Consider the following 22,011-nt stretch of genomic DNA (forward strand, 5'->3'; position numbering starts at 1 on the left):
AGAATGCCTGATTGTAGTTGGCGGAGCTCCAAGATAGAAACTGCCAACATATTTTCAGAATTTCTTTACTCCTTTGACACGGTAAGTGAAGGTATATGGAATTTGAGGTTATCTGAGGTTCAACTAGTAAGTATTATATAATGATAAAGATTTTTTTAGAGAAATATAATACCATTCCTCCCACATCAGATCTCTCCATTTTTTATTTATATTTTTTCGCATTTTTCTGCACTGCCTCCATCATCCTTTTATTCCGAGCGCTCTTGACCTGAAACAGAGAACTCGGAATGGCGGACGGAGAAAGGAGCACAGACGTTGCCTGCCAGGACAATTGTCCTTGCCAGGCATTCTTTTCGCTGTTCGCTGCTGTACTTTTTTTTATTATTGCCGGCAGTGTCATAATATCTCGCCTTGACGCTGGGATGGCATTCATGTCGTTGCTTCATTTTATTGTTATTATATTTACTTGTCGGATTTGTTGTGTGTGCGCCCCCAGAGCGCCTCATGTGGCCCCCCAACCTGTGCTCTCCTATAGATTTTGTCCATATTTTGATGGCGGACGACCGCCGCACTCCTCCTCCGAGTTGGCGATGCGTGTGCCATGCACTTAAACATTTGATTACGTGTCATATATCAACACATTGTACGATTGAATTTTCGCTACGCATGCGGTGGAAGTCCATGAGGAGGAGCTCCTCGTGGAGTCGTGATTGGGGGCCATAAAGGGCCGGGAATCAGAGCCAGGACCCGCTCAGCCGGCCATGCCTGAGTAGATGCAGTTAAAGCCAGCCAAGAACATCGTCGCTATCGGTGGCCATAAATGTGAGCAGCTCCAGACTGCCTTCCTTATGGCGGGTTAATGACTCGAGAGTACTCCAAGCCGGCTCCAAGAAGTGCGGAATATTCGTTTTGATAAGTTCCCAAGGATTCGGATAATATTTATGACTGGGAATTAGTCGTTTACTAACTGGAAACTTTGAAGGTTCATTCCGGCTCACAGGGGGATCGAATACAAATATGAAAGTTTCCCTTTCCAGCTGCCCTTTAAAGCCTTGGCAGCAATTAAAAGTTGCTGGCAAAATCTGGTCATAAGGGTTTTGGTTGGCTCTGCAAAGTTACATCGGTTTTTTTCCCTCCTTTTTCCGTTGAACCCATTTTGCTTTTTGCTCGTGCTTATTTGCTTAATTTCACAGCGCTTGCATCGCATGCACAAAGGACGAGCAGAAAGGACGATACCGAGGGCAGATACCGAGTGGAGTGGATGGGGGGACTCGTACAGTGACATTCACTGTAGAGTCGGAGGCCTGTCGGGGTTGGGCTGTTGCTTTTTATATTTATCACAGCCACTTGCATCGCATTTTGTTTATATGCTTTTAATGCAATTAGCACGCTTTTCACTTTGATTTACGCCCGGACGGAGACTGAGAATCCGGATCGGAGATACGAGTGCCAGCCAGGAGGAGCCGGAGGGGCCACAGAGGGACAGTGGCTTGACAAAAGGGACAAAGTGACTGACTGCCAGACCACACACACACCCCACTGGAGTGGAGTCGAGTGCATTCCCCCTCTGGTGCGCCACGCCCTTCGCCTGGTTCGGCTGCCATATTTATGAGAGGGCCGCTTTCATCCTTTGTGCTGTCCATTTTAGCATTTGTGTTTGCAGTCGCATTCTCAATGCGCCACCATTATCCTCATTTGTCCTTTATTTATTGTAGCCCTCTTTCCTGTCGCTCTTTTTGACACCCGTTCTCTCTGCACTGCAGTTTGGAGTTTGTTCTTAATTAAAAATAATTAACAAATGATATTTAGTAGAAACTTTAAGGCAACCCTTACAGTTATAATTGCAATGCTTATGCCAAAATAAAATCTTGCAATACGTGTGCAAAATGCAATATATTTATTTGTAAACAGGAAGTTAAATGTGGAATAAAATGGAGACAAAAAAAAATGGAGGAGTCCAATCAAATATGGAAGAGAAAAGTATTGGTAAACGTGCAGATCCTCCATTTGAAAAGTCTGGCAATACTGCAATATCGATGTTATCCCAGCTTTATACTTGGTTATCGATAAGGATCGAGATTAGTGTTGGAAACTGCGTAAAATAATCGAATATTATAAATGGCTGCAACGTTTATTTAAAGCTTTGATTTTAGGCGAGATTTTAAAAGTATTAAAAGGTGAATGTGAACGATGTTAAGGTTAGGTGAAATGCGTAATTGAAGAAGACATGTATCTGCAACAACCAGGGCGATCGTTGCGAACATACACTGCAACCTCGCACAACAAAAAAAAAGATCCTGCTGGCAGTAGCCGAATCTGTCCTTTGCATATTGAACAGAAGTTGAAATGATAATAAGGCGTTTCTATGCATTTTTCAGTGTTTGATCTGTAATATAACAATGAAAGATTTATTTATGATCTGCAGCAAGGATGGTGTTCAAATTATGTCTGTCAAATGGATTGATTGGAAGCTTGAACACAGGATTCTGTAAAATATATGAAGATTCTGAATGAAAAAATATCAAAAAAGTTTACAAAGGTAAGTTATTATATTACTGCAACCATTCCTTTTGAAAAGCATTAGCATTAATTAATAGAAATGTACAAAGTTAGCGAAATCATAATTGGGAAGACGCCCCCATGCTTTATACTGGCGCAGGACTCCCATTTGCAGCGAATGTTTTCCCTCGACTGCATCTGCTTATGCATTTTCATTAGCGTCTCGTCTCTGTCAACGTCATTGCCACCATCCGACAGTCGACAGTAGAGAGTCGAGTGCTTTGACCCAACCCTTGCCACTCCATCAGAGCTCCCCTCGGGTGAGCCGCTGTCTTTGCTTCATCATCTTGTTCAGCTCTAATGCATATTGTTTGGGTCCTCGAGCGTAATTTGCTGCCTCGTTTGTTTTTGTTATTGCTCCGCTCCGCTCCGCCTCGCACTGCTCTTAGCTGTTTTGTTTTTCTCGGCGCTGATGGGCGCAATTTTAATTACGATTTGCTCACTTACATTTCATTCTGCTTCTAGCTGCTAATACATGGCCCGCAGCTTCCTTCGATTGACTGACTGAGTGAGTGACTGACTCGCTGACTGACTGCCTGCTGATTACACTTCAATCAACCGGAGCCCGTAAATATCAATCAGGGCCGCATCTCCGGCAGGAGCAGGAGCAGGAGTTCAGGGGTCGAAAGGGTGAAGCGGAGCGAGTTAGAAGCGCCGTCAGCAAAACTCATTTAAAACTAATCAACAAGCAGCGTGAAAATTGAGCAAAGGACCAATACAAACAGGATGTTAAGGACCGGATAGAAGGACCGGATCGGAAAAATTACCCTGAACTAGTAATTGCTATTGTGTGGACATATTTTGAAGGACTAATCGCATCTTATCACCAAATAAATGCACATCAGTGGCACTAGTAATTTAGAATCGAACCAAACAGCCTGTAATTCTTCCCACACGATTTCCTCAAACTCCTGGCTCAGTTTAAGCGCTTTACAACTTGTCCCAGAGCCCACAAGATCCCTGAGCAATCAGTGTCCCAGCTTCGCTCAGCTCCTTCGTCTCGAGTCCTGAGCACTGGACCCATTCACAGATAATTCCAATTGAATGCAGGTGGCTGGACTGGCCCTGGACCAGGACATGCAACAATTACAGGGACTGGCAGTGGAAGGGCTAGTTCCAGTTTGCCACTTGCCAGCCTGGCATTTTGTTAATTTTTTAATACCCCCAACCAGCTCCTCCGATTGCCTTGTACCTTGTGGAGAGCAATTTCCATTAATTTTGTGTGCAACTCAACTGAAACGTAAATGAACAAAGGATCTTGCCTTCAGGTGAACACCCATCAGGATGTGGAAGGGCAGTGGCGGGAGGGGACTCCCGAAGAAATGTTTGCCATTGATAAAATTGACTAAGCTGCCTCTCTGTTTCTGCTGGCTCTTGGTTCTGGGAACAAGCTCGGGGTCGGGCGACCCTATATCCTCAGCAAGGCTAAAACAAAGACTCAGGACATGGGGGATAGGGGATGAGGTGCTATCAGTGGCATCGGGTGTTGATTGTGCTAAATAACTGCACAACAATGGCCTAAGTACGTTGATAGAAAAGTAATGAAAAGCCAGCGGCATCCAAAAGGGGGAACCGAACAGAAAAATACCAGCCACAGCTCCACAGGCAAAGCCAAAGCCGGAGCCAGTGCCAGTTGATTGGTTGCCCAACAAAGGCTAATTCGCTGGCTGGCCCCGGCCCTGGCAATAATTGGTAAAAGTCAGGGCTTGAGCCAACCCAGAAACAGACAAAAAAAAAAAAAAAAACAGAAGAGTATCTACGATTGCAGAACAAGCAGCGAAATCAAAATGGAAGAACATTGTGGGGCAACATAGTTTTTAAACTAAAATAGACACCTAAAAAAAATCATATATTAAGTATCTATATTAAGGCTATAAGCATATAGCCTGCCTTAAAACCTTAACCGCAAATAGAAAAATATTTAATACAGCTTAAAAATCAAACACAATAACATAGTCTATAGTCCTTGGAAACCAAAAAGAGCATCCTGGTAGTCAGAGAAGAAACTGCCGCAGAACATGAAGAAAATCAAAAAACAAAAGACGAAAATTGTGTAAAGTGGTTTTATGGGGCAACAAAATAGAAAAATAGGATTTACCACACTTACATATAGACACACACATACCGAAGTTAGAACAGGCAGTTGGGAACTGGACTGGGTCTGGGACTGGGACTGGGATTGGTGCGCCTTAAGGTTAAAGTAAAGATTGCAGCAGCGGCTCAAATGGATTTACGTGTTGCGAATTTTAATTAAACGATAAAAAAAAGCAAAAAAAGGAAGAAATTACGGACAGCAGACGTAGACACATCTCTCAGGCCAGAGAAATAGATGACCAGGCCAGAACAGTATGGAATAGAAACCAGCAGAGCCCAGGCCGAGTATGGCCAAGAGAGCACTGCGTGTGCTTAGTAAAAATTTATGGGCCTAGTCTGGCAGAAGAAAAAGTTAAAGGGCAGCCAAGTAGCGGCATCATTTGGCCATTGTGAGGGGTTCTATTTTTCACACCCTTCCTGTCAGGGCATGATGGGGTTTTATGTGTGTTTGGTTGGCTAAAAATAAGAAATATTAATAATAAATACAAACAAATAATTTATTTAAGGAGATAGTAATGGTTAAAGTTAAAATAGTAAGGCTTAAAGAGGTAAGTAAATTATGATTACTATTTTTACTATTATTATTTAGGCTTAAATAGGCTAAGTATGCCTTCTAACTTGAAGCACATAGTGACCCTACTCTTCTCTTTCTGCCTTTTTGCTATTCATTGCGGTCCACTGGTGTAAAATTTAATTTACGAGCTTGTATTTTCAATATGTTGGCCCTCCCTCCGCTGCTCTCCCGCTCCATTTTATCTCCTTCCCAGGGCCCCCCTTAAATGTGATTAACATTAAATCATATAGATGAGGGGCACGGTCATATCTCTAACAAACACCTGACCACGCGCCCTCGGTGAAATGGCCGAGACCATCTTCAATCTCTTTGGAACCGCAACCATCTCGGAAAGGCATTTCATCTCCCTCCCTCCACCATCCCAGAGCTGGACAATTACACTTGGCCCCTGCCATTCATTTTCACGCACGTACGATTTTTTCGCACACAATTTTCACCTCTGCGGAAAACCCGAAATGAAAAACAATAAATGCCTCTAGCCACGAAGAAGGGAAGTCCGGCAGAGGGCAAAGGCAATGGCATTTAAGACTACGCACTTTGTTTGCTAATTTTCTTAGCTGGCGAGATCGAGGCGGCTTATCAACAAGCCAAATGCCATTAGCCAGGACCTCGGCCCAAGCCTCCTGCCACTTCCTGCTGGCCGGGGAACTTTCCAGCAATTTGTTTGATTTGCCGCTTATTGGACTTTGCGTTTTGCATAAGCAATAAACATAAATTATGAATATGGAGGAGGCTGTTTCAGGCTGGCCCAGAGGAGGGGGCTATCCTGACCTCTGGAATGCTGACATTTATTTATTTATGACACTTAGCTAAGAATGCATAGATGGAATCCTTTTAAAAACCCCCCAGAAAAAAGGAAGTCCTCTCTGCAGAGTATAGATGTTATAAATTTATTAAAACACCCGCGATTTCCGCAATTAAATAAAGACTTTATTAATGTTTCGTTAATAATTAACCAGCGAAAGTGAAAATTTAATTGAAACGGGGTTTCACCCATCCATCAACCAAGAAGCCGCGGAAATCACGCACGGAAAAGCCGCACGAACTCACTGTATGGCTGAGCGGGTTTCTAATAAAAAATGGCAGCGATAAAGCGCAGCTCACAATTCGAATGAATTAAAATGCGAAAATCCGACATGCTTAGAGCCAGAATCAAGCGGATTAACGTCAACGACGAGGCGAAATGGGTTAAATGAAAAAAAAAGAGAGTGCAAAACCAGAAAACAACAACGCGAAATCCAAACAAAAGCAAAAGTTGCATCGATATTTGGGAGTACGCCTCGTCCACCCAGAGCCTGTCCATGTGTGGATGGCTGTGTGCCTGTGATATGTGAGCTCCTGTGATATACATTAGCACTTTCTAAACTGCTTAAAATATTTTGATGAAGCTTAACAAAAACAAAATCAACGAAAACCCAAAAGTTATCCCACCCGATCCCACTTCAGCCATCCTCTATCCCCGAAAATGGCTTTCAAGCGTCTAAACGAGAGGTATCGTTTTCATATGTGCTCTAATCCACTGTAAAAATTAATGGGTAGATTATAGAGATGTATTATATTAGAAGAGTATATAATAAAGTATATATAAAAGTTTCATTCTTTACAAGTTTCTTTTTCAAATATTAATTTAGTAAATAAATATAATAATATAATAAGTAAATAATGTCTTTCAGAAAAGAATACCTTTTTTTAGTGTAGAATTTAGCTGCACCTGTACGGTGATGTATCTTTCACTTTTCCTGCATGCGGCAATGAACCGTGAAACCGTAAAATGTTATGTTCTGAAAATCTGAAAATTTTTACCGCGCTTCAAAGCGTTGCCTCCGCCTCTCCACTTTGCCCCCTACTCCCGATGCCACTCCCGATGCCTTCTTTTGGAGCTACTTGTATGGCTGCCGTCGCCAGGACTTTCCACCTGCCAATAATGTTGTGTGCGCTGCGCTTCGCTTGGCATCTGCACCTGAACTTTCCCGAGTTCGGTGGCTGAAAGCCACTGGCTCCACCTACATCTCCGCTTGCGGTATCTGGCCCATTGGGTTTAGTTCCTCCCAGGATGCCCCTTTTCCACTAATATGTATCGTAGCACTTATGGCTCTTTAGAGGATTTGATTATATGGATTAGGACAAAGATCTATTAGTCAGTTACAAGGGGAATTTCTTCAAGACTCAGGTATTCAATATGATTCATATCCCAAAACATCAGTAAGCCGGTGAAAATAGATTCCCCGCTTGCTGTGGCTTCAAATGCTAAACTTTCTTGAGTTTAAAGTCTTTAAAGATTTAACTAAGGCTTCCCAACTTTTCCAGCCGCCTGTACAGGTGCTCAGACATCACAGACCCCCCCCCATATCTTACCAACTGCTTTTAGGCCAAGGGAAAAGTGAGGACTCGTGTGGGTGTTCGGCCTACACGGAGTGTAATTTGGAGAGCCTTGTTAAATAAATTTAATATGGCCACGGCAATCGATGGACATGACCACTTAGGACTTGTACATTTTTAATAAACACCAACGGATCGGTGTAGCCCAGGCACGTGTCTAAGCCTCATCCGCATCCACCTCACCGCATCCTTGGAAGGTGCATTCGCTCTAGCGAAATCCCCGTTGGGGTATCCTTTTTGGCCAAGTTAGCCAGCGATTTGCTTTCGAAACTTTCAAAGAGCAACAGCCCCAGCACACTTAATTTACGAATAAACGCGCATAATTTTATATCCACACAAGACTTGCCAGGAATCCAAGCCCCAAGCTCCAAGCACCAACCCGAACCCGAACCCCTCCGGCTTTTCGGCCCCACCGCCCCTGTCTTTAGACGCTGTCTAAAGTTGTTGGCATATGAAAAGGCTGCCAACGTGGCGTGTTATAATAATTTCTCAGGCTACGCATGTGTGCTAACGCTAACGTGCCACTGTGTGTGCGAGTTGGTAGTTGAAAAGTTTGTTAACCAATGTCTGCTTGCGGGTGAGGCGCAAAATTTGCCTCAAGGTGTGCCTGGCACGCAGCTACACTGAGAGAAATGGTAGGTAATATGATATTACAAAATTATATGAATAGGTAAGCTAAAATACTAAATAACTAAGCACACCTAGAAGATAATGGAGTGCTAGAAATATATTTTTCTGTATAATATTTTCTTGCTAGTATATTTATTTCTCTCAGTGCGCTACACACACTCACACACCGTCTATGCCTGTCTGACTGCTGGTCTTTTGTGCAAGTTTTTGCGATTTCCCTTTGCCAGAACCGCTACTGTTGGCGTTACTTTGCCGCCTCGGAGCTGTCACGCCCCCTTTTACCTCTGTCTTTTGGTCTTTTGCTTGGTATATATGCTAAAAACTTAAACCAAACTTACACACACACTCCGCACTCCGCTCACCCACTCGCTCCCCGCACACACACACAGATGAGTGCACCTGCACGCATGTGGAACCCTTTTTCGCCTCCACTGGCATGTGCAGAGCAACTTGTTTTTCGGGCCAAAGTTTTCGCCGCGCTCTGAAATTGGTTGTTCTTGGCGTTGTTGTCTTTGATGATGATGAAAGCGGTAAGGAGTGGGCAGTGGGGAGCGTGGGAGGAGGCAAGGTGAAAGGTGAAAGCAGGGGCGCGTTGAACCGCAACTGGGGAAAGCGCGAGCAGCGCAAACAATGCGCAATGAGGGCAACAACAATACTAAGAACAATGGCAACAAATCAAGTAACAATGCCGGCTCGCAGGAGAAATAATAAAACGCTTGCCAACCGAGAGGAATTCCAACAATCCAGAACAAACTGAAACAAAAAAGTTCAATGAATTGGCGGTAGCAATTTTTTTTTTAGCCATCATCCTTTTTTAAACTATATTACAAACATTTTTAATAAAGTTAACAAGTGCATCCTTTTTGTTGAAAGAAGATAATCGCCATTGAATAACGAATCACAGATGATATTTTGAGCCTTTTTTCACTAATACTTTGTCGTTTTAACTTTAATGGACATAGCGGGATAAACATAAACCACAAACCACAACTATGTCCAGAGAGATAAGAATAAAAAATATATTTTTCAGTTATTAAAGTTTATCATAAACTCTAATTAATCGCAGCTTAATCTGCATTTTCAGTTGGTTATTTATTCAATGTTCCAAGAGAGTTTTTTGCCCTTTTTGTTTCAATAACTGATGGACTAGTAGGTCTACCCACCTCCTACCTCCTTTTGCATTATTTCATTTCCGATCCATCATTCAATTAATTATATTATACAAAGCCTCAGCTCAAGGGCACAGGAGGCTGGGAGAAATGGCCGGAAAGGGCTCTTCCGGAATTATCCCTTTGGAGCAATTACAGAGATGTCAGTGTTGACAGCCTCAAACGGGGGATATGTGGGGAACTATTATACAGAATATGATATATTTTAGCCAAAAACATGGTTAAATTTAAAAGCAAAAATTTACTTGTAATTAGAGTTTCTTTACCAATTAGTTTCTTCTTCCAATACCCCTCATCCTTAGCTCTTAAACAAAGAAACCTTAGGGAGGGACACGTGGACAGATGTCAAGTTCAGCTTCAGGAAGCCGCAATACCACACAAAAGCCAACGATTGAGGAGAACGGGAACTGGAATCTTTTTTGACACACTGGCAGGCGGTAGTTTCAACGTCAATTAGATGATGTTTCCTGCATTTGCCACAAATTGACAAACTCGTCGATGGCACAAAGGGACTTTCCCACTCCCTGGCAGAGCCGTAACAGATCCCTGGCAGGGCCACCACACGAGAGCCAAGCTCAACGAGAAGGTATAAAAATATGTAAAGCAAAGACAAGGGGAGTCAAACTGAAAATTCAAAGCAAAGGAAAATATGCCAAAGCACTGGGATCTGGGACTGGAGAAATTGTTGCTATTTCTGGTTTGCGGCTATGTTCAATTCTGTTGACGTTATCAAAAGCTGCGGCACAAATAAAAAAAATAAAAAATAAGAACATGCCGGGGAAATATATACAATATATATATAATACTAACAAAAAGGAGGGGAAAAAAACTAAAAGGAAGAAAAGGATACAAGTAATTTGCCAAGGGCAATGTGGGCACAGCGGAAGTTAACATTGAAAAGGATTACGGCGTGCCAGAGACTCGTCTTTTGTGTCCGACTTCCCCTCGGCCTGAAGTCGCTCGATTTCTCAGTTTCTCGCTCGACTTTCTACTTTCTCCTTGGCTCCGCCGACATCCCATTGTGTATATGTGTGTCAGTGTTGACAACAACCAGTTAGCATCGCTAGCTATTGGGCCATTTGTCGCTGCCCCTTGGGTCCTTGGCAGCTCGCTCCTCCTTTGCCTGCGTGTATCTCAGCCGTCCTCTGGTGCGGATTCCCCGCCATATCCTGCTGGATCCGGGACTGCCAAGTTACCTTGTAAAAAGACAAAGATTTTCTGCAATTGGGATTTCGTTATTATAAGCATTGTTAACTCCTACTTTCCCACTTCCCACATGCGAAATAAAAGGATCTACATTGTTGTTAAATATTTAAAATTTTCTTTTTTAGAATGTTGATTATAGAACCATTCTCTTATTTTTTAGTAAATTCTATTACATTTTTCCATTGAAACTTATGCATTGCATTGTACTTCTTTGGCAAAATGAAATTTGCATTTTGATTATCCGACGCTCAATGACAGCCCAAGGTGTCCTTCCCCACCATCCCATCCCATTCATTTCCATTTGCCCGGCCCGGGGAAAGTGTCAGGAGGGCGAAGCGGTAGCTGAGGCATATGTGACCGTAATGACTCCATAATCCCCTTTCATGCCCAAAGCCCTCTTCCAGAGACTTCGCCAAATTATGACATTTACTTACTAATTTCCTTCCTAAATGCATTCTCTCTGCGAGATGTCCTGCGAGCATGATACCGAGGAGTATATCTCTACAGCCGGCATAAGTTGTTAACTTAAGCCCTAACAGCAGCTTTTGCTGTCGAGAGCTGTGAGAGTGTGTGTGCATATTCCTGCTCCTGTGCATCCCCCCGGATCCTGGCCAGATTCTCCACTCGATTTCCCCCTATCCCGCACCACCTTTATCCGTTCGTTGGGTTCCCGCAAGTGGTGTGAGTGTGCGGCAGGAAATGTGAAATTTTAAGTGAACTAGGATTTGGCTTCAAATGGAGACAGGCCCTGGCTCCTGACTCTTGACTTCTCGGTCCGGATTCTGGCTGTGACTACTGACTACTGACATTGCCAACTGTTTTGGGGTTTTCGGGGATTCGGCAAACATGAGTATCAGGCAATACAGGTTGGCACCTGACAACTCATTTCCCATTCACACCCATTCTACCATTCCGAAAGGGATCGAAACAGCATTGATGACTTTGTTTAAAGTTTAAGGTTTAAAGTTAAATTATTATTGATAGCCATACTTTGTTTTTTAATTGGGTTTCGTAGAACCATCTTAATAATTTCCTTCAATCAACAAACAATTCCACGGAATTCCACAACTTGAAGGACCTCGAAGTATTTACTTAGCTTCCAATTACACAACGCAATCAGTTATTAATTCGCTTCTTGGCCTTCTGCCTCTTAAAAAAACATTTATGCATTTTTTTAGAGGCTCGCCTCGGCCTGTTTATAAATTTATTTGGGCTTTATTTACTGCGGTTCCCGTTCGGGGCTCATTAATTTGGCAATTTGTATGCAAAATGCACACGCAGAGACCAAAAAGCAAGCCCACAACTGTCCGTTGGCTGTCATTGTCTGGTGTAATTAGAAGGCTGTTAATGAATTTCATTTGTTTGTCGGCCTGTCGACGGAATTCCGTATTTTTTCGCACTCCGTTTCGGTTTGGTCTGTGCACTTGTGCTGTTTGCTGTTTTGTCCACTTTTGCTTTCGTTGCGTATACGTAATATTTTCAATTCCCGAAACGACAGTTTTTTATTCAAATATTTAACTCGTGTTTTCTTTCTCTATTATGGAGATATAATTAAAATTTAAAAGCTATTCGTTAGAGTATTGAACAATTCTACTTTTGTTTATTTTGTGCGGCATACACATTTCTTTTGCTTGGTGGCCGCTCTTCCATCGCCTCTCGGTTGATAGTTATTTAATTTTTAATTACTTATGACGGTCGAGTGGCGGGGACAGCGTCCAAGTTCGGGGGCCTGTTCGGGGTATCGGTTTTTTGGGATTGGCTGTTTGTGCATTGAAATGTGAAATTAAATTTGCTGTCGCGCACTTTTGTGCGGCACCCATGTCTTTGGCAATTAATTGTTTAATTTTGTTATTTAAAATTAATGATATGTTTTTCATATGTCATTGCACATCTGTACGTGTATTTTATATAAATTCGCATCAGGTACATGCGTTTTTTGTGCCGTTTTATGGCCATTTAAAACGGCAAATAACGTTGAAACATTCATTTCAATTATGCAGATAAGCGCAAATGTAATGAAAGCTGAACAAGAGGATTAATAAGGCCAAAGCGACACGCGGCTTAAAGTCAACTTAATGAGTGCCAGTGCCAGTGCCAGGCCAGAGCTTGCAGTTCATTGATGGGATGTCCGCACAAATGACAGGAGTTCATAGTTGGCTTTCCAAACTCATATAATTATTGTTAAAATATTCAAAAAATCTATTTTCAAACACAAGTATTAGGTTCGAAATCATAGTTTGTTGTTTTGTTAATTAACTTAAGATTCAAAGACACCTTTAATGGTTTATCCAAAATACTCATTTTCACCTTTTTCATTGATTTTGCGACCGCATTCAATGGATAATTATCATTTTTTGTGTTTATACTTTCAAATTGTTTTAATGCCATTATTGCGAAATACCACTTGACTAACCAATGAATCGAAAGCTCTCGCAGCAGGATTAATGAAAGCAGATTACGAGTTTTTTAATGGGTCACAAAAAAGCAAATGAATTAATTTAGAACCACAGCTAGATTGTTAAAAACTTTCAAATTTTAAATTTCAAGCCATAAAAAAATATATATTTTTATTTTTGTATTGGTTTTTACTTTTGCCCCAGTACTTTCAATCGGATTAATCCGGGAAATGCAATTTCCCTTGACAGAAAGCCCCATATGGCGCACTGGGATGTCTATATCTTTGTCAGTTTTCATGGGATTCTGAAGCGGAATACCTTAAACGAATTGTGGATCGATTCCCTATTATTCTGCATCAAAACCTGACAGCGAAATATTTTTTGGATTTTTTTTGGAACAAACGACAAGTTTTCGATGGGATCACTTCAACACCTACATTAAAAGCTTGCAACTGTTTTAGCCATATCTTGTTCATTTGTTTAAGAAAAGTCCTTTTAAAATGGGGAAAAGAATTGTAGGTACTTTTATTCAATTCTCGTTTTTACCTTTGTAAAAAATATGTTATTATCGTTTTTGTTAAAGAATTTTCGAATCGTATTTAAGCCTTATGGGCTGACATTCGTTGATCTTTTATGGCCATTTCCATTGCCAGTGCCATTCAGACAAGTGTCTGAAAAAAGCAAACTGCAAAAGCCATCACACAGTCACTAACAATTGCGGCTTCACTTAATGGAAAATGTTTCTGTTATTGTAATACATTTATTAAACATAATTTGAGCGCATGAATTTCAGCATAATTCAGAGGCAGGCGCTGCGGCAGAAAGAGATGGTCTGTGCGCTCGTTGCAATTAACATTCATTGTCATGAGCAATTTTTTTCCAGCATTTTTCACCATCGATTGGAGCTGAGCCATTTCCAGGCGCGATAATTATGGCCGTTCAAAGGTTTGAGGTGTGACCGAGTGGCAGCGGAATGCACGTATTTAAGAGTATTTAAGTAGCATTTAATGCAGGCCATTACACAAACTAGCAGACAGAGTCTCTGCAAACAGTTGCAGGCCAACAGGCAGCCCATAAAAGTAGGCAACATTTTTGGCACACTGATTTCAGGCCGCAATCTCCGTGTTAGGAACGCACTTTTTTTCCCGGAACTGACGTCAGCTGACTGGACTTTGATGGGTTGCTAAAGTGCACACGTAAACACTCAACATGACTCCGAGTACGTTGTGGAAAGGGTCAGAAACATGGCGTTGTATGCTGCTGATGACTGACTTAATTTTTCAAGTGGAAACGTGGGTGAGGCGGCGACTAATTTAAGAGTGAAAATCATTTTCGGCGCTTTTCCTTTCGGGCTAGTTGCCAATCAGGTCACGAACTGTCGCTTCAGTCCGGCGTTTGGTCCGGGCCCTGATTTTTCATGTTCTCATGGTGGCAGGTGAAAGGGTCACAGAGAACATGTTCATAATGTGCGCTAATGTGCATAATGTATGCGAGCCAAAACCAGACACGCATACTTGCACACCAACTGTACAGTGTACACGTCCCACACACACAGGACACACACAGGACCTGCCTCATGTACAGGTAAACACGTGCAACAATAACAACAACAGGAACAAGGCGAAACAGGCAATTTAACAAGCCATCAACGCTGATGGTGCTGACAATGATGTTGATGATGGGATGGAATCGCCAGCAATAACAACAAACAGCTGGAATAACAACAAGGCCAAACAACAGTCAGCCGAGTCAGTCTGGCAACAGCAACTACAACAATCGGTGACAATACAGCAATACTTTGTTGCACCAAACCGCACACACCTGCCATAACATTTATCATTTCATAAGGAAAGAGTTAATTGGCTAAACAAACTCAAGTTGAGGAAATAGAACACTGACTCCTTAAGGTCACCTTCTAGTTGGTCCAGGGAAGCTGGTCCAAACAGTAAAGTTGGCTACCTGCACTCTGGTTAGTTACTTCACATAATAAATACTGGAAAACTCTGGTCGGATGCAGTTTTCCAAGAGCAGAGTGGAGTAAGAAGCCTCCTTTGCCACCTTACTTATGCCACTTTGCAAACGGACGCGGAAGCATGAAAATTAAGGCAATTCTGTGCGGGCTTTGCTGCTCGTCACGTCCTTTTCGAAGGATCACGTAGTGACCCACACGCTTGAGCCAAAAAGGGAATATTTGATGCAAAACTTTGCCTTTGCCTAGCAGCGCTTATCTTTGCTGCTGCTGCCGCCACCGCTGCCGTTTCAGCTTGTGCCTCGGATTTAGCTGCTGCGGCTGTTCAGGTTGCACATTCAATATTTATTACGCATACGACCGGATGACACGCTCGGCTAGAAGGGAGCCAAGGCCGGGCCGAGGCACACCTATAAGTGGCTTAATTAGTGCGACAAAGTGTTCGCCAATTGCTGCCCCTTCAAGTCCCGAAACTTGCGGTCTTTAATCGGCTTACAGGGCCGAAGGATCCTGTAGGATTTGCCAAGCTAGGCATTCCCCACTGAAAGTGGCCTAGCAATAAGGCAGCCATGTGAGATGGCACTACTATCTAGTAGGGTGGGTCGAATTCCAACAAGTTGTTCAAATCGAATTCTAATAGTGCGGAAAACTTGCTACGGAATACTACAAGCATTTTGCAAAAAAAAATTTTGAAATCGGTCAATATCTTCTGTTCGCGCATCGCACTTAAAGTTTCGAAAAATTTTCGAAAATACCGAATTTTCAAAACTTCTTGAAAGTACGATTTAGTCGCAATTTTCCAAAGTTTTACTTATTATAATATTTATTTTGAATCATTTAAAAGGTTTTTTCGTAATTAGGTAAATCAATAGTGGTTTTAAGAATTTAAAATAAATAAGTTTTTAGTACAAATTTCATGCATTACGATTGTTTTTCACGCTCAGCTTTCCCCAGGATCAACGACGAGGACGTAGTGAAAAATCTGATCCCATTTTTTTATTGCTATTTTTTTATTTGTTTTTAATGATTTTTTTGTATTTTTTTAATGATTTATATATTTTTTTTTTTATTTTTTTTTAGATTTTTTAAAATTTTTGTTGTTTTTTTTTTAATTTTCTTTTTGTTTTTCGATTTTGTTTTATTTGTCTTTTGTATACTGGGACTTGTTCTCAAATTTAGGCAAACTGCAACGAGAATATAAAGTTGAGCGTATGTAACCATCCCTATTGTGATAACCACATACCTTCTTCGACGCTTCAGTAATAAGCTTAACAGTTCGCTCTACTGCTTGAGTGTGGCATGGAAAGCTTAGCAAGTTGCTTTGACCGATTGATAGTTGGTTATCAATGGAAGATACCAAAACTGCATTTGACACATTCCTAAGTACTGGAGGAGGTGAAACTACTGTAGAAGACCAGTCGATCATTTCATAGTACTTAGTGGCATTAGATTATACATATCGAGTGAAGAGCCCTCCGAAAACTTAGTTCACATAGTTACATTTATAATGAAAGTGTATTTACCTACTTGGTTTCAAATAAAAATGAGGGATTCAATAACAGATGGTGCGAGACATGTCTTCACTATGATTAAAAATTCTCGATACTTGCCAAAACGTCTTTTAAAAGTAGTTGATCCTGTAATTCAACACAATGCTTATTTCGCGCATCCTGAAAATTTGCTTTTGTCTATGCTCACAGATGAAAATCTTAATTTACGTAAGATCGGGTTGCAAAGAATTTTAAAAGCCAGAGAGAAGACTCCTACTGCGGAGACTTCGGTGCGCTCGTTCCTTTTGCCAAAACTAAACTTTAATGCCACTAAGTACTATGAAATGATCGACTGGTCTTCTATAGTAGTATCACCTCCTCCAGTACTTAGGAATGTGTCAAATGCAGTTTTGGTATCTTCCATTGATAACCAACTATCAATCGGTCAAAGCAACTTGCTAAGCTTTCCATGCCACACTCAAGCAGTAGAGCGAACTGTTAAGCTTATTACTGAAGCGTCGAAGAAGGTATGTGGTTATCACAATAGGGATGGTTACATACGATCAACTTTATATTCTCGTTGCAGTTTGCCTAAATTTGAGAACAAGTCCCAGTATACAACAGACAAATAAAACAAAATCGAAAAACAAAAAGAAAATTTAAAAAAAAACCAACAAAAAAATTTTAAAAAATCTAAAAAAAATAAAAAAAAAATTTATAAATCATTAAAAAAATACAAAAAAATCATTAAAAACAAATAAAAAAATAGCAATAAAAAAAATGGGATCAGATTTTTCACTACGTCCTCGTCGTTGATCCTGGGGAAAGCTGAGCGTGAAAAACAATGGTAATGCATGAAATTTGTACTAAAAACTTATTTATTTTAAATTCTTAAAACCACTATTGATTTACCTAATTACGAAAAAACCTTTTAAATGATTCAAAATAAATATAATAATAAGTAAAACTTTGGAAAATTGCGACTAAATCGTACTTTTAAGAAGTTTTGAAAATTCGGTATTTTCGAAAATTTTTCGAAACTTTAAGTGCGATGCGCGAACAGAAGATATTGACCGATTTCAAAATTTTTTTTTGCAAAATGCTTGTAGTATTCCGTAGCAAGTTTTCCGCACTATTAGAATTCGATTTGAACAACTTGTTGGAATTCGGCCCACCCTACTATCTAGGCTTAAAGTATACAAATTATTTTTAAATAAACAAACGATTTTTAAAGAAATTTAATTACGTTAAAAGTGAAAAATCAGAGATTCATCCACTCTGAAGGATCCACGGGCGGTGGAACGAATAAAATGTAACAATTGAGGCGCCAGACACGCCCACACTACGCCCAACTGGCCACCTCCCCCTGGGCATCCACATAAAACCGAGCTGTTGATGGCTTTCAGTCAGCCCGGGGAGTTCGAGGACTCGCATTGTCCGGACACACATAACTCAGCGGAGCGACTGGCAATGAAGGCAATGCATCCGGAGCCTCGTGGGCTGCCGACAATTAACAGCATAAATTTAAATATGCAATTAACGCAACAGCTTGATGCCCAAAAAAGTCCAATAAAACACGCAGCGTCTGAGTTGCAGAGGAGTAACTAATGGGGCGGGAAGGCTGAATCGAATGCCAGGAGGGGATGCTTCAGGACAGTGTATTGAATTACAAAAGTGGCCTAAAAAGAAGTAGGGCTAAAAATCCTACAGTCCTGGGAGTGCAATACTCCACTTAATATATCGTATCATTTCGTAATAAATCCCCTGGAATATTTTAATTATTTAAGGTATAATTACAATAACCACTGTAATGCGAGCAGTGAGTCTGCGAAATGTAAAAAACACTCAAACTAAGTGCGAAAGGACTCGACTCCTCTCTCCGGAGTGGGTGAAATGAAGGGAGGGGGAAATTCAAACAGGAAAAACAGCAACAAAAAAAGGACTCTGGCGACAATAAAAGCCAAAGGTCATTTTAACACATGCACGAGCGTACACTGGACAGTGAAATGCATTTGATTGTTTGTGTATTTTTTTAATTCTTGTTTGTTTTTGTTTTTTTGCCGGCACTCGCAGCTTTGGAACACGCAAAAAATCGAATAAAAAATACAATTTTCCGCTTTATTTGCGCAATGCTGGCCAAGCCACAACAACAGCGAAAATGACAAGGGAAATGTCTGTACGTTATATGATACTGGCACTGCCGCCCACTCCCCACTCGGCGGGCTTACTGTGCAGCTTGCTGCCTGCCACTACCACTATAACTGCCCCTCAGCAGTCGTTGCCATAGCCACATGTCAATATTTTTGCGCTTCGGCCTCAGTTACAAGGAGCCGCAGGGGATTCGTCCTGTTAAATTTATTTCAGTGCAGCGGGAGACCCTTTGCTGATGTGTAAATTGCTCGCTCGAACTGCCCATTTAATGAAATTAAAACAAAATTTCAGCACAAATTTAATATTCAGTAGTAGCCGAGTCCGCACAGGAGGCAATAATATAATAATAAGCATAATAATGGTATTAAAATTATTGCACCTGGCCGCTGAACCGGACAGTAACACCGGACAGGAATATCATGAAAAATTGCCCTGCTCAATTACGGGAGTAAAATGGCAAAAGGCGACTGCAAAAGTCAATGAATTAATGTAGTTGTCGGTCGGATCGGGTCGGCTTCTTTCCCCTGGTACATATATGATATCATTCCGTAGGAGTGGGAATTATTTTTATTATAATAGAGAATTGTTGGAACTCGAAGAAACTGAATGGGAATCGAACAAACAAGTATAAACTAAATCGCAAGTAGAAACACAATTAATAATCAACAAACAAGATGGGCTAGTCGCAGAGAAACCCCAGTCGGGTGGCAGACTCCTGAAAATCGGGCCTTTCGAGCTGCTCAGGTTGGGGCTCAAACTTCAGCAGTTGATCAATGGTATAGCGTTTCACGATTCTGCCAATTTTGTTGATGAGCGTCTCCATCGGGCCCTGGGGAGTGGGTCGGGGACTCCAGTGGGGAATGGGACGCAGATGGGTGAGGTTTCCCTTGCGTTTCTCGCCCTGGAGGAGCTTGGACGGCGGACAGTATCGCGGCGTCCCTGCGGCCTTCGCGTCCTCCAACTTTATGACCTGCGTTGGCAGGATGTTGTACGATGACGAGGAGACCAGCGGCTGCACCAGCCTCGCATGTGCCAGATTGGGCATCCGGTTCTCGTCCTCCGAGTCGTTATAGTTGTCGGCGGCCTCTATGTCCGCCAGGTGCTTCACCCGGCACTGCTCATCCCACTCCTTGGTTGTCGGAATATATCTCTTGGTGGATGCCGTACTCTTATCCGGATCCTTCAGTCCGCTGTTCCATCGACTGGTGGTCTTGGGCGGGGTGAGGCTCTTTTTCTGCTTCTGCACCTGTTGCGTCTCTAGCTCTGACTTCATCTCCCGCAGGACCCGTTCGATCCGCTCCTTTTTGGCTATTCTCAGACGATCCACGCGGAGGCGCTCCTCAGGGCTAAACCGAACGGGCGACCGTGAGAGGTGTATGATCAGCTTGGCCTTTTCGGGCGCTTCGCTGGCTTCTTTGGGGCTGATCAGGGGGCCTCGTAGGCGCCTTTGTTCCACCAACTTCAGCGCCTCCAAGGCAACTTTCCGCTCCTGCTCGCGGCGCTTCTCCTCCGCATCGATGCGCTTTTCCGCCGTCAGGGCACTCAGCAGGGCGGCTGCCGTCGGAGCTGGCTCTTCATTCTTGGCCGACTTGGCCTTAACCTCAGCGGGTTTAGCCTCGCCCGACGCCACCTTACCGTCCTCCTTCGTCTTTTTCACCCGCTTGATGCGGGGCACTATCATGTAGTCGACATCGTTGAGTAATACCACCTGGGCACTGCGAGAAGCTACAAAAATAGAGTTTAGAACGAGGTGTCACTCGCAGTTACAGGGGTTACCTTTCTCGCATTTTTTGGGGAAACCCTTCCAGGGCAGCGTTAGTTTGGTCTTTAGTTTTTGCTCGTTACATTTCTTAGAATTTAAATCGGCGGTCACATCAGTTCCTTCGACTTTCGGTGACTGCTCTCGCTTGCTGCGCGGAACGAACTCCTGGGCGTTGACATTTAGCTGTTTGGCGGCGCCTCCTGAGACCTCGGACTCCGGCTCGTCACCCTTGGCAAAATGGAGACTCGGAATGGGCGACTTAAGGATCTCGAAAAGGGCATGACTCTTTATCAGATTGTTCATGGTTGGTCAATATGGAATAATATTGGATCTGCCGCCGCTGTCTGTGACTGTGGGCTGCTCTTGGAGAGTAGTTGCGGAACAAAATCTGTATATATATGCGTATGGACGCAGCAGCTAGGTGATATATGGAGTTTTCGAGAGATATTTGAGGGATGTGGCAAGGCCTGCCAAGACGGGACGACTCTTTACAGATCGGTAATTAGGCTTTTTCTGGGTGTTATCTCTGGGCCTTTGGGCTTAAAGCGAGGCTGGGATTAAAGGTTCGGGCAACTTGTTGAGAAACTTATCGTCGGCAAGTTCAAAGAAAAATAAATATCCAATCACTCCCCTTCCAAATCGCCAAGCAGCCTCTGTACATTTTGCCATTGTTGACATTTATTCGCACAATAAACACAAAGCCAAGGCAGCCAAGGAAGCATGGCTAAAATAGGTGCAGTCCTCAAGGAACAGAGTCGGCAACCCAGGCAACCCATGCAGGCGGTAAACGACATTCAATAAAACGTTTGAGAATATCCTGGCCAGAGACCCGCCAGAGATGGAGACTGAGTTGGAGGAACTGTGCGAAATGAAATGAAATGAAAGAAGCGCACAGAAATATGCAATTTCACCTCAATCAGAGTTGTAAAAACAAACAAACAATGGCCAAGTGCAGTGAGCTCTACCTGGGCCTGGATCTCTCCCCACCAGCCAGATGTCATGTGAGCCACATGCTGCGTCGCTGCCTGAATCCTCGTTACCAACCTCGTTACCCACTCCCATTCCCATTGCACCTCTCCCATATCGTTTTGCAAGCTCTAGCGAAAATGCAAAGAGCAGAAAAATGCAATAAGTAAAACGTAATAACTGGAGCTCAGGAGCCGAGAACGCTTGCCAACATAATCAGGTAGCTGACAGGGTCTACTGCGAAAGGACTCTCGCTTTCAGTGGCCACTTGCACTCAAAACTATTACCTAAAAACCCGGATAGACGCAATTATTGTAAATAATGTATATCAATTAGAAACTTGCAAAAATTTCAACAACATTGTCCGACAACTTGTAGGTCGTTTGGGGATTACCGCAGAGATCGGCGTCCGCACATTCCCTTATTTATCTATGCATGGCATGGAGTTGGGCGCACTTTTTGTACTGAATGTGACTTGGGAAGTGGGTGAGAGTACTGTCAGGCCAGTAATGCATTTGTGGTCAATTGCCGGACCGTGGGACGGGGGACGAGCCGAGGCACTGACATCATTTTAATAATAAAATTGTTAACAGAATTGCTGTGCTTTGTGGGGCACGGCCCAAACACAAAAACATGTGTTGGTCTTGTTACCAGCCAAAGCACACA

At 42.5% G+C, this 22,011-nt stretch overlaps 1 protein-coding gene and 2 long non-coding RNA genes across 3 annotated transcripts; 1 reads left to right on the forward strand and 2 right to left on the reverse strand.

The window, feature by feature from the left end:
* Positions 1 to 16,123: 16,123 nt before the first annotated feature.
* On the reverse strand, positions 16,124 to 16,356 carry LOC116654970. Its single transcript, XR_004310131.2, has 2 exons — positions 16,220 to 16,356; positions 16,124 to 16,160 (listed from the first exon to the last, which is right to left on the reverse strand). It is a non-coding gene; the product is annotated as an uncharacterized LOC116654970 (long non-coding RNA).
* A 500-nt stretch (positions 16,357 to 16,856) lies between these two features.
* Positions 16,857 to 17,126, forward strand: LOC116654969. The gene is made up of 2 exons (XR_004310130.2): positions 16,857 to 16,993; positions 17,053 to 17,126. It is a non-coding gene; the product is annotated as an uncharacterized LOC116654969 (long non-coding RNA).
* Positions 17,127 to 19,166: 2,040 nt separating this feature from the next.
* LOC6497926 (serine/threonine-protein phosphatase 4 regulatory subunit 2) lies at positions 19,167 to 20,849 on the reverse strand. The gene is made up of 2 exons (XM_001961696.4): positions 20,394 to 20,849; positions 19,167 to 20,342 (listed from the first exon to the last, which is right to left on the reverse strand). The coding sequence occupies exons 1-2, from the start codon at positions 20,680 to 20,682 to the stop codon at positions 19,297 to 19,299; spliced, it is 1,335 nt and encodes a 444-aa protein (XP_001961732.1). The 5' UTR covers positions 20,683 to 20,849; the 3' UTR covers positions 19,167 to 19,296.
* Positions 20,850 to 22,011: the final 1,162 nt, after the last annotated feature.

Source organism: Drosophila ananassae, chromosome 3R (assembly GCF_017639315.1).
Source record: "Drosophila ananassae strain 14024-0371.13 chromosome 3R, ASM1763931v2, whole genome shotgun sequence".
Taxonomy (NCBI): Eukaryota; Metazoa; Arthropoda; class Insecta; order Diptera; family Drosophilidae; genus Drosophila; species Drosophila ananassae.

Coding starts and splice junctions, on each gene's coding strand:
- LOC6497926 (XM_001961696.4), bottom strand. CDS start 20,682: ATGAACAATCTGATAAAGAGTCATGCCCTTTTCGAGATCCTTAAGTCG. Junction 20,343..20,393: donor CCCCAAAAAATGCGAGAAAG/GTAACCCCTGTA, acceptor CTATTTTTGTAG/CTTCTCGCAGTGCCCAGGTG.